Source organism: Diadema antillarum, unplaced genomic scaffold, assembly GCF_040938485.1.
Source record: "Diadema antillarum isolate AM-2024a unplaced genomic scaffold, OU_Dant_1.0 seq00000599_RagTag, whole genome shotgun sequence".
Classification (NCBI taxonomy): Eukaryota; Metazoa; Echinodermata; class Echinoidea; order Diadematoida; family Diadematidae; genus Diadema; species Diadema antillarum.
The window spans coordinates 143,184-155,529 of NW_027271529.1; the positions used below are offsets into that span (position 1 = coordinate 143,184).

Below are 12,346 nucleotides of genomic sequence, written 5' to 3' on the forward strand. Positions count from 1 at the left end.
TAATACATTTATCTTGTAGCTGAGAGCACTTTGTTCCAAAAATACAGACATGCACAAGATGTACACATTGTACTAACATGCACAAGATGTACAATGTATACATTGTACATACACACACACACATGTGTACAATACACATGCTAAATCTCCTACAATTGACATACACCTGTAAGGGGTCATTCACAATTATCAACATTTTCACAAGTGTACAAACCATACACTTTTCAAGACCCCCCCCCCTCCCCCCAAAAAGTGTACGAAGAAAATGTTGATTTTTTCCCCCACATTTTATAGCTACGGTCACAAAGGTCCTTGCGAACGCCGTACGAAGGACTAATTTGTACAGCCACAATGGGACAAAAATCATTCGTATGGCGTTCGCAGGGCCATTTGTGACCGTAGCTTTATTTTCACTGTGTTCAGTTCTTGCTTGGTCTGTTTTTTTTTTTTTCCAGTTTGTTTCCCTCCTTAGTTCTTGCTTGGTCTGCCTTTCTTCAGTTTGTGTCCCTCCTCATCCTGGTGCTTCAGCAGTCGATACCGAGTGGGATACTTCTGGTCACACACTGGGCATCTGTGGCTGGCCTTGTCCTGATTGGCATCCCTCAAAGCACGTACTCCACCGTGGATCAATTTGGTGTGCTTCTCTTCATCGGCTTTGCTGGTGAAAATGTATCTGAAAGTAAAGGAAAGAGAAGGCCACATTAGTTTCTGTATTTAGAGCACAAGATCAGGAGGGCAGAAATATGCAGAAATAATGTGCCCATGGGGCAATTAATACACTGCTGGGAGATAGAAGTTAATTTGAATAGCCACAGCTAGGATGAAAAAGTCACTATTATAAAATTATATATATCTGCAACAACATATTCTTCAGTCACAGTGTAGGTTACTGATTTCCAAAATGTGGTAGCCCACTGGGTTTATTTTAAAATGTAGAGCAACCACACAGTTCTGTACTATGTTCATGTATTTCAGGGCAAATCTCTTCTGTGATGGCTGGGCTATATTAAACACATAGAGTTTATTATTGCTTTGATTTTTTAAAACTCTTTCGCCCCTGTTGTCCAATGGTCTATGCATGTATTGTATCAGTAGCAATTCAATTTTTATTCCAAATATAAAAAGGAAATGAATGAGCAACAACAAAAAATGGAGAATATGAAAGATATTGAATACATGTACAGTATAATTATATTGTTTTGAATTGTGTAATTTTAACTTGTGGAAAAATGAACTCGAAATGAATAAATGAGCAACAAATAAATTGAGAATATGAAAGATATTGAATACATGTATAATTATATTATTCTGTATTGTGTAATTTCAATTTGTGGAAAATGTACTTGAAATGAAAATGAGCAACAAATAAATGGAGAATATGAAAGATAATGAATACTTGTATAATTGTGTTTAATATTTCATATTGTGTTTATATTTTGATTTGTGGAAAAATTAACTTGAAATGAACTTGAAATGAACTTGAATGAGCAACTAACTAGGAACTTTAGTCCATATTTCAAGATTGTATAGACTTCTGTGTTCTGTGAAAACACACCAGTGCAGAGAAAATAAAACTAGTGGTGTGCTGAGAAACCTATTCAAAAATGAACTATAGATCACTGATATCATATACAGTGTCTTTTATTCACACTGCATATGACATTAAACAGTAGTAAGTAAAGAAAAAAATTTATTAGAAATTATATGCAGCACAATAATCATACCTGCAGTGAGTGCAGCTGCGAGCTTCAAAGTTCTTCAAGTGCTGATCTGGACTACTGAAGGCCAACGATCTTTCCAGCTGGCGGAGTGTCTTGTAATGGCCTGGGTGTTCAGGGTCAGGGGTTATTGGAGGGAACAGCCATTTGTCACCACTTGGCATCTTCCACACTTTTGAAGCCCGGACTCCATCTTCCATGCACTTACATGTGCTTTCTCCACAACTGCCCTTGCGGAAGCACACAAAGCCACTTCTCCTGTCCATATGCGCAGAGATGTACTTCCACTCATCATGGGCCTCAGACAAATCTGAAGACTCCCGGATTCCACGTAGACTGGAGTGGAACATGTTCCGAACAACAGTGTATGTCCCATTTTCATCACCTGCGTTGGGTAACACAGCTTTAGAAGTGATCCTGAATCCATCGTGGACTCTCCCATCCCAGTACATGTTCAGACGGTTCAGAGCATTTTCGAACACAATTGTCTCCTTTTCCAACTTCTCGTCAGGTGAAATACTCTGAAGAGCAGGTGGAACCGTCTCACCTGGCAGGCATGCCGGGAGAGACACACCTGCCAGAAACTTCGACAATGGAGACCAGAGGTGCTCAATTGGATTGTAGCGAGAGAGACCAGCTGGCATGCACGTACTGATCAACATGTCATACTTTCCCTCCTTCCAAAGCTTACCAAGGAAGAATTCATTCAGATTCGTTTTAGGTGTCCAATCTGGGCCGCCGTCAGTTACAAGTACCAAGATGGGCTTGTCTAGACTGGGATTGTCCTTCATTATCACTTTCAGATCATTCATATGGTCTTCGATAGTTGTGGAAGTGTTTTTCACAGTCCGATTGAAAACCCAGAGGGGACCAGTGGAAGGGACTTCCACCACATCTCTGCCACATTTGTCCTTAGTGCTTGGGGCTTCAGCCTCTTTCATCTGAAGTTGCAGGTAGCCATCAGGTTCGATTAGATAGCCAGGGACTGGAAAATCATGGTCAGCATAGTGTGGGGTATCATCGCCAGGAAAAAATGTTCTCAGCTGGTGGTATCTGGACACAGCTTGTCCTCCAATATGGATCTTGGCCTTGCTGTCACATGAAAATGCTACACATTCATCTGGATACATTGCACACATCTGTCGCACGTTCGAGACAGTGGCAAAATATTCATGTGCATTTGGATTGTCTTTGCTGACATCACATGACTTCGTCCCAACACGTATATCAAGTGCGTCCTTGTGTCTGGCAGCTTCCCTTGAGTTGACTCTTGCAGGCTTCATCAAGTAGTACACTTTCGTCCGCGATATAGTATCCAACCCCTCCACATTTTCCAGAAGGTGTTTGCGGACATCATCGAGGGTGACTCCACAGGAGGTTGCAGTCCCAGTTCGCCTGCGTATGTGTGCACCAAAACCATGTAGCTGTACAAAGTTCATCATCACATCAAGCAGCTGTGGGTACTTTTCTTGCAGTGGTGTTTGTCCTGATTTCTGATAGAAAAAAATGCCATCTTCTGAACCATTATCTGACTGCTGCGTGCTTGGCAAGTCCTCGGTCTTATCAACAGAATCCAGGGTTAGGACCTCATACACAAGATTGGGTCTGAATACCAACTCAACATAGTCTAGAAGAACGTAATGTCCCCCTCTGGCAACACACAGCAATGGAAACATATCCAAGAGTTCATCAACAGCATTCTTGAGTTTGTCGTCTGTCAACTTGAAATGTTCAGCTAAAACATGGCCTGGTATCCCCAGCATGTCAGAGCGATGGCACATGTCCTTTAGGCTAGGGAATGAGTACAACTGCATAGCATTCAGTGGATCGAAGAGACTTTTGTCCCCATTGGATTCCATTTCGGTAATTTTCTCTACAGCTTTCTCCCAACTAAGGCCTAGAGAATTCCCGGCAAGCAGTTTATATTCAGAGTTGCCCGTCAGCCGATTGAACCTCCTGGCATTCTGTGCTCGAACACTAGCCTGCAGACTGTCAATTGCTGTTTCTAGGGCAGTCTTTGCATTGAACAGAACAGGAAGCATTTCCAGCATTTTCGTCAGTTTCTGCTGACAGGACTTAAGCTGGAGACCAAGATTCCCGCTTACTACTTTTAGTTGCGCAAGCTGTGTCAAATGGTGCGACAGTTCACTGATACTGGACTCTGCCTTCTGCTGCCTTTGTGAAACAACAGAACCTTTCTTCACAAAAATTTGCTGTTTCTGCCACGAAGCAACTAGAGGGAAATAATCTATAGCTGAAGCCGACACTGACGTCAGAGCTCTCATAAATTCTGGATGAGATTTCACGTCCTCAGTGAGTAGTTCCGTTGAAGAGATTTTCAATTTTTGACAGAGGAATGATACAGCAGTTATTTGTCCATCCAAAATGTGATTTTGAACTGTGCTTGTATTCATCTGAGAAGAACCAACCGTTTCCTCTGGCACCTGAACTGTCACAAGAACTGGCTCTTTTTCTGGCTGGCCATTGTCATGCAAATCTTGATCCACAGTTGCTGCCTGAAATAAAGACAAATCATGTTCAATGTTAGTTTTTGAAAGTGGGTCAAACATCAAGGTCAAGGGTCAAAAGTAAAAAAAAAAGTTTTGGTATAATGTGCAAGGTCTTGCTGCTGGTCATATACAATATGAAAGCCATATCTGCTCACATTCAAAAGTTATGACCAAGGTTAAAGCGGAATTAAACCCACCTATGTGCATTTTTATTATATGCAGAAAAATCAGAGAAAGAAAATGGTGAAAGTTTGAGCAATATCAGATAATCCATTCAATAGTTATCAATTTTCAAAGTTTTACCAAATCTGCGTAATGGCCACCTAGGGGATCCTTGAGTTGGCCACTGAGCCAATTTCTGTGATATGGACAACTCTCCATTCGTTTTGTACACATATTTTCACAATTTTTTTAATCAAGAGTATACATTTCCCCCTTGCTTGTTATTCTTATTCTTGCTTATTCTGTCCTTTCATAAAAATGAAAAATAGTGGTAATCTGTGTGGAGAGTTGTCCAAACTCTAATACACTGATATTAGGAGAGTTGCCAAAATCAAGGATCCTCATAGGTGGCCATAACGCAAATTCTTATAGCAAAACATTGAAAATTGATAACTCTTGAAAAGATATCCGATTTTGATGTATAAAAAAAAAAACACCATTTTCTTTCTCTAATTTTTCTGCATATATATATTGAATGCAGATAGATGTCCGAGTTTAATTCCCCTTTTTATAAAAAAACATATTGAGTACTTGACCACACCAAGATGTTAAAAAATTATTAAGAATTATGTACCAAAAGAAAGAAAAATATTCTGTAAAATATGAGCCCTCATTTGTCACAGTCATATGTTAGAATGGCTCGCAGGAATTTTTTAAAGGCAACATAAGCTGCTAATCCTTAAAATTGGCAACATTTAAAGATTCAAAATCACTATTATAGGTGCAAATTCGCAACTTTATATATTGGAAAGGATTGCCAAGTGTTCATATTTTTATATTGTCTACACAAATCAAGTTTCACTGAATTGTAATGAAATTAGAAAATATTTGTTGCCAATTTGATATTCATTTCCAAATGAGATGTGGTCTTGTACTCTGTGGGTTCAAGTTTCTGTGAGACAGACAGACAGACAGACAGACAGAGTGGCAGACGGATGCATGAATAACGTTCCCTTCCTTTCCTGAAATAAAGCAGGAAAAGCAAAAAGAAAAAAAAAAATACCCGAAATCAAATGTGCAGTTATTGGCTATATCGTGCTACTGGTCTCCAGGGACTACAAGGAGTTTGTGCCAACAATTCCTACGACTCTTTCAACTTCATTTGTACTTCAAATTTGATGTCTTAAAAACACATTAATTTTTTGTTGGAATAAAGCATACATGTAATCATTGCTCACAGAGCAAAAACATTCAACAATGCTGGTTTCGAACCCCCAATGCATCGACGAGCATAAAAATCGCTGCCCTCAATTTTAATATTGAGCTGTGCGAGATTCGCTGCCAGGGTGGGGTTGTCTACAAATATACATATCATCATTATGAATTGCGCACTGGCCGTGCACAGGACTCATTCTATTCGGATTTTTGTGTATTCATCTGTGCCACAGAAAGAATTGCCCGCCAGTGCCGTATGTAGTCCCTGGTCACATTTTCACGATAATGCCTGTTTGTTCAATAATCATGGGGGCTGAAAGTGGGGATATTTTTTATTACAATAGATCTCTACTTCTCTTGAAAAAGAGATCTGGTAGCTCCCAGCGACTAATCATAAAATTTCTAGGATGACAATATGTGCACACTACACGCCACCGTGGTGCACGGCGGCACCTTTTCCAACTTTCAAATCTTGTTCAAACAAATCTAGATCTAGATCTATACCGTATGTACACGGGAGAGAACTGGGCCCCACAACATTCAGCTCAATAAAATTAAGTTTTTCTTGCTATTGCAAGAACAATCAACAGCTTCAAAAACCCATAAACTATTCCTGGATTTTGGTATTAGCTGTTGATTATTCTTGAAATAGGAAGGAGAACTGAATTTCGAGTTTACCAAGGCCAGGGGGCCCCGAGTTCTCCCCTGTAAACGGTAGACATTACTGGTTGATCTATTACTTAGACTATTCTAGATATGTAGGCAAATTTTCCTAGAAATAGTTTGATTTTAATTTGTATCTGAATATTTTCTACATTAACGCAATTTATGATGGTGGAATATGAATTCAAATGAAATCTCTTACTTCCTCAAAATGGTCGTAAAGTGCGGCAAAAGTCATTAAAAATTGTGCGCAGAGTAATAATTGAGCGGGGCTGAGCCAGCCGCACCGCCGGCTGAGCCCGCCGGCCAGTAGCGCCGGGCGGCTGGGCCACCGGTCCGTGTTGCACTCCCAGTCCCACACTCTACAGCCTGCTTCAGGCCTGCTTCATAATCGGGGTAATTCTTCGGCATGTAAACATTGAAATACAAATTGCCATCAAAATATATGATAGAAAATCTGCCTACATACCAATAGAAAACAATTTATACACGAATCTCAAATTTTACTGAAATTAGTTACCTTTGGAACGACTTGGAAGAACGATTTGATCGTCCCCTTCTGATTTTTAACACGCTCCATCTTCAGCAGGGCTTTGTCCAGAACTTCAGTGAAGAGAACACATTGCGTAGACGCAGTGCGCCACAACTTTTGACCTTCCAACACGGCATCTGCTCGTTTCCGGTGCTCATTCACAAACACAAAAGCATTTATGAAGTTCATATATTTGTTAACGGGATTTTTGTGAACAATGCACCCTCGCTTAAGGAGGAATTCTGTTAGATTTTCCGGGTCAGTAGGTCTATTGTCCCTATTGTTCGCCATCTTTGACATTGTTTCCACGTACGTACGTACGCGCACATTTTTCTACATAATAATATAATATACCTAGATACCAAAGATCGCATGCGCGCGTATATCGACTACGCGACTTTCGGTGGCACAACTCACCAACCTTGAACATGAAGAAGGTGCGTAACTATGCATTCTTCACTCGCTGTTTCATTTCGGATCCAAAGTCGGTGATTCGTGTATTAACCGAAAGTCGTGTAGTGTGCGGGGGCCTAAGATAGCTATCTCTCGGTCATAAAGTGAAACGATGCCGCGAGAAATTGTGGGATTTTGATGGAGTGCGCGAACTATTCGGTCAGCGTGGAAAGTTTCCAGCGAGACGAGAGGCCGGGCCCGTGATCAGACGGGATGGGCGCGAGAGTATGGATCGACATTTTTTATAATTTGAAAAGCGTACGCCGGGTGCTGACCCCCTCCCCCCCAGCGTACGGTTTGTACGCTCGTGAAAATGTTGATAATTGTGAACGGCCCCTAAATCACTGAGAATTTTCATCATTTTGGTAGATGCACATACAAGTGTGTACACATGGTAGGCCAAAAGCAGCAATCTTGGGACAAAGGGATACTATTCATAGGCATGGTCATAACTGACCGATACCATCTGAATGGTTTTGCTTCCTGTAATATTGATACATTTCATTTTTAATGATACAGTGTGACATAGAACTGGAGAGAGGTATGATCAAGCAGGATTAGCCAAAGGATGTATGATACTACAAACATATGCAAACATACCCTGAGATACGTAGCAGTATGTGTAATATATGCATTGTTTGTACAAGATAATACATACATTGTACATGTACACTGTATAATGAATAACACTTATATAGCGCTTAATACTGATGTTTCTAAGCGCATTAATCCGGAAAAAATATATTGAGGTAAGATACAGCATTATGTACATAACAACAGCAAAATGTACAGTATACATTGTACATGGACGATACATTGTGCATACACATGTAAGGGATACATAGTGTACACGTAAACATAATATGCACAGTACAGTACATGCATACAGTGTACCCAGTACATTGTAGTATATTGAAGTAATATCAATGCCAGCAATTTGTATTTTACTCAATGACTTTGTACAAAGCACACATAATACATGTACAATCGTAGTACATACATTGTACTGTACCATAAAAGTGTACTTTTAATACTACAGTATAACATGCAAATGAATTTCTTTTGCAGCTCTATGTCTACATGGTAATTTTGTCCTGAGCTCTGAGAATGTAAGGTATTGTTTAAAAAAGAAAATAAAATGACAATAAAAAGACTCAAAAGGACATCTGTCTTCAGTCGTGTTCAGACAATAGTACAATGTACCTTGGTACACTTCCTAAAAAGGACATTAGGGTGTGGTCACTATCAACAGAGAACCAAATGTGTGTGTATTCTATGAAAATGGTGCAAGATAAATGTCCCTCATTTTCATACATCAAGATATTTGTGACATATCACACCACAAAGTCTCCCTCAAATTCACTGAACATCAAGTTTCTGATTTGGGTATAGAAGTTAATTTTAAAACACTACAGCATGTACATGTAGCTTCTAAGACACAGCCAGTTCTCCAGACTTTCAATCACACAAAATGTGTCCCGTTTTCTTTTTCAAGCAACCACTGCAAAATATGGTACAGTGGCAAAAGCTGGCTACTACATTTTTGCAGATCAATAAAAATGTGAGAAAATAAGCTCTGAAAAACAGGCTATGCACTCCGAGCATGCATGAAATGAGGTATTCAACCACAATAGTGCTTAATATTAATTCATGATTTACTGTCAGAAAAAAAAATCAAACACCTAGCAACATGAAAAATGAACATTTCTGATTCAAAAACTCTCTCAGACTTTGACATTTGGAAAGGAGGTTTTTACGATGACTGCATCTCAATTCTGTCGCGAAACCAAATGTCTTATTTTGCAACCAATTTGTGTCATTTGGCGATTTTCGTAACATTCACATCCAACTTTTACCAAAATGCAAACAAACAGATAAACAAAACATTTTTGTACATTTAAACCATACACTGTACATTGAAGACAAAAACCACGTTCTGATTCACATTCTACGAAAGAACGCACACCTACAAGTACTATGCATGTTTGATCAAATTTCAGAAAAAAAAATGTTTACAAAAATCTTATTTCAAGAAACGTTATTTTTTTACAGTACCTTTGATGACCCCCCCCCCCCCATATTAAACATTGATATTAAAAATATTACATTTGTAACTGGCTACACTGAATATATCTGTCTGCCCCTATGTATTAAAGCAGCATAAAAATTGTTTGAGCTTTGGGTGGAATTCCTCTATGTCTCGGGGGAAACCATGGACTTTGATCTGCATGCTAAGAGAAACGATCCTGGAGGAATTACAGAGATATTACAGATATTAATTTCCTGCTACTGAGGCTCAATGCAAAATGCAAACTGCCCACTCAGTACAGAACAAGTGCATGATTTTTTTTTTTTTTTCGTTGATGGTCTCTGACTGACAATGCATGATACTCAATACAAAATGCAGAATAGCCATTCAATACAAAACAAGTGCACAACTTCTCAATGACCAGTACTGTGCAGCAGGTGTTTTTTATATATGCACTTTTTACTGCCATAAATCACCAGTTTCAATAATGATATGAATTGAAACCTCTATGAAGGAGAATTAAAAATAATATGTATGGGATGTGTGTCCCATTTTAATGGATTGTCCTCTTCGTTGAGAATTATGGCCAAAGTCCAAAATATTCGCCTGTTGCTATTTGGGTATAGGAAAAAATGTCAATTTCAGGGATTTCAAGTTATTTTCTGTTTCCAATGTGCATTACCCCGCAATATGCTATGATCTTTTGAGAACACTTCAATGACAGATAACTTTGCCCCAAAATTGCTTCAAACAAGCAATTTATTAGTATTCATGCCACAATTAAAAGTTTTGGACGAAAGTAAATGTACATGTATGTACTTTAAGCAATGCTGGACTGACATGCATGTACTACCATATGAAGGTCAAATGATAAACGTTCACTGAAAAGTTGTTGTGTTTCAACTGAATGGCCTGATATTGATTAGAAAATATAACATCAGCCCTTAAATTCTATTGAACACTGCCTTTTATTCCATTTCTTGACTTAGTGGTGAACGTACATTATGTGGACTGACAAAACCATCACATTTTTGTCAGTCCACCAAATGTACACTTACATGTACATCAACTTATTCCTTTGTTTGGCAAATTGAATTTAATAGATCAAAGAAGAAATTTCCCACTCTGTGGTTGGCTTTTTCCGTACAACTTGATTTTACTCACAAAATGAAATTTATTACATATCAATCATATAACCAATGCAGGACGAGCTGATTTTGCTCTAACATCAGGGCTGCCAACACTGAAAACTAGTTGAGAGTGAGAATCCCATAGGCCAATGCTATAATTTAGGAGTCAAAATGAGTGAGATCAATAGAAATGCATGCAAATGAAATAAAGTTTTAGAGTGAGAAAGGACCAAAATGGGTGAGTCTCATGCTCAATGCGTGAGGGTTGGCAGCCCTGTCTAACATGCGTCTCCCATAGACACCAGCCGAAGCACTCTCAGGACTTGTCTCCAATGGGTTTATAAACATACGTAAATAGACAGTGCCTCATAAATACTGAAACTGCCACAGTGAGCTATAATAGCAAACTCCTTTCATACATTTTTTATGGAAGAAAAAAAAAGAAGAAGATGCCTTCATTGAAATCTTAGCAGCACCACACCAACAACCACTATTCTTTACATGACAAAACAGCTATGAAGTATGTATGTGCAGTATACGTCAGAATCGGCTAAAATCGTCATAAAAGATGTACCGGTATCACAAAAAACAGCATGCCAGATGCCTGCCAGGCATTTATTCAGACCACTGTATAGATTACAGTAGGTATGATCTTCACTGCTGATGTTGCTTATGCTTTTCCTCAATCACAATAGAGGAGATACATGTAGGATAAAGCCACTGTTTAATGGTAAAATATGAGCTGCAAGGTCCCATATGCTTCAAGTGTGTGTGTGTGTGTCTGTATGATAATGCATAACAATGTAGTGTGTCAAATTTGCAATCAAAATGACATGCTAAATGCTTTTTTTTTTTTTTTTGTAAAGTGAAAATGTGTGAATTATCATAATGAATTTGCAGTATGCATCATATTCATCTTTTCCCCGCAGACAGCAGTGTTGGAAAAGACTATGTCAGGAACAGAATATCAGCAGGGCAATATTTGTTTATGAATATCATATCTGATAATGACAGCATAATTCAAGGTGAGCAATGAAAACACAAAACAACGGATTTGAAATATACCAACTGTAATACATACAAGTACTGCATTCGTAAGCACTGCTTTTTGTTTATTTTGACGGTCACACACAAACCCAAATGTCATTGACGGACAGAGCTCCAACCTTCATTGAAACTGGAATAACAAGGACTCTCAAATGATGACACTAGTGTGGGCAATGTACTGTACTATTAAAGAGATCATGGCATTCCTTTCATGGCGGCATTGCACACTCTACAGATTAACGGCTGTACAAAATGTATGTGATAATGGCAAAAGATTTTGATGATGCCCTTTAGAGGTTATAACTCTATGCATCATAAAATTCATTCTAAAACATACATACACACACACACACACACACACACACACACACAATGGGACACACTGATCTGCATCCAATGTTTTGTAAATCCCTTACAAAAATAAGGTAAACAGATGCATGAAATATAAAATCCAAAAACTGAGTCTACTGTAAAACATGATATATTCACAGCATGAAATTTTCGCAAATTGGAGCCGACAGCCTTATTCAAGGCATGAAATTTTTGCGAACCACCACTGGCATTCAATGCATAGAGTGTAGACCAGAACTTTCGCGTGCATTTTAATTTCATGAATTTTGGCGCTCGCAAAATTCGCGGAATTAAAATGCACACGAACATTCCTCGTTTTACAGTATTCAAATGACTATTTCACAATTTTAAGATTTCTTAGAGGAGACTACTGTAAGACGTAATGCCATCTGTTTTAAATGTTTATCAATGACCGGAATACGATTGAATGATAAAGCCAAATATTTGTCGAACAATAAAACCAAATATTTTACTAACATTATTACGACACTCAGGCAGCCAGAAAAGTGATATGAAGTAATTTCTTTTAAAGTTGT

General features: G+C 38.7%; 2 protein-coding genes across 2 annotated transcripts in view; both read right to left on the reverse strand.

Moving 5' to 3' along the window:
* Positions 1-12,346, reverse strand: part of LOC139735806 (neurobeachin-like protein 1) — a 95,781-nt gene that overhangs the window by 69,005 nt on the left and 14,430 nt on the right. The gene's annotated exons all lie outside the window — the stretch shown is intronic.
* LOC139735801 (uncharacterized) lies at positions 288-4,890 on the reverse strand. The gene is made up of 2 exons (XM_071646551.1): positions 1,725-4,890; positions 288-673 (listed from the first exon to the last, which is right to left on the reverse strand). Exons 1-2 carry the CDS (start codon positions 4,286-4,288, stop codon positions 469-471), a joined length of 2,769 nt encoding a protein of 922 aa, XP_071502652.1. The 5' UTR covers positions 4,289-4,890; the 3' UTR covers positions 288-468.

Excerpts from the sequence above, each read along its gene's own strand:
- LOC139735801 (XM_071646551.1), bottom strand. The coding sequence starts at position 4,288 with ATGTTTGACCCACTTTCAAAAACTAACATTGAACATGATTTGTCTTTA. Across the intron at positions 674-1,724 it reads CGCAGCTGCACTCACTGCAG|ATACATTTTCACCAGCAAAG; the intron begins GTATGATTATTG and ends CTTTACTTTCAG.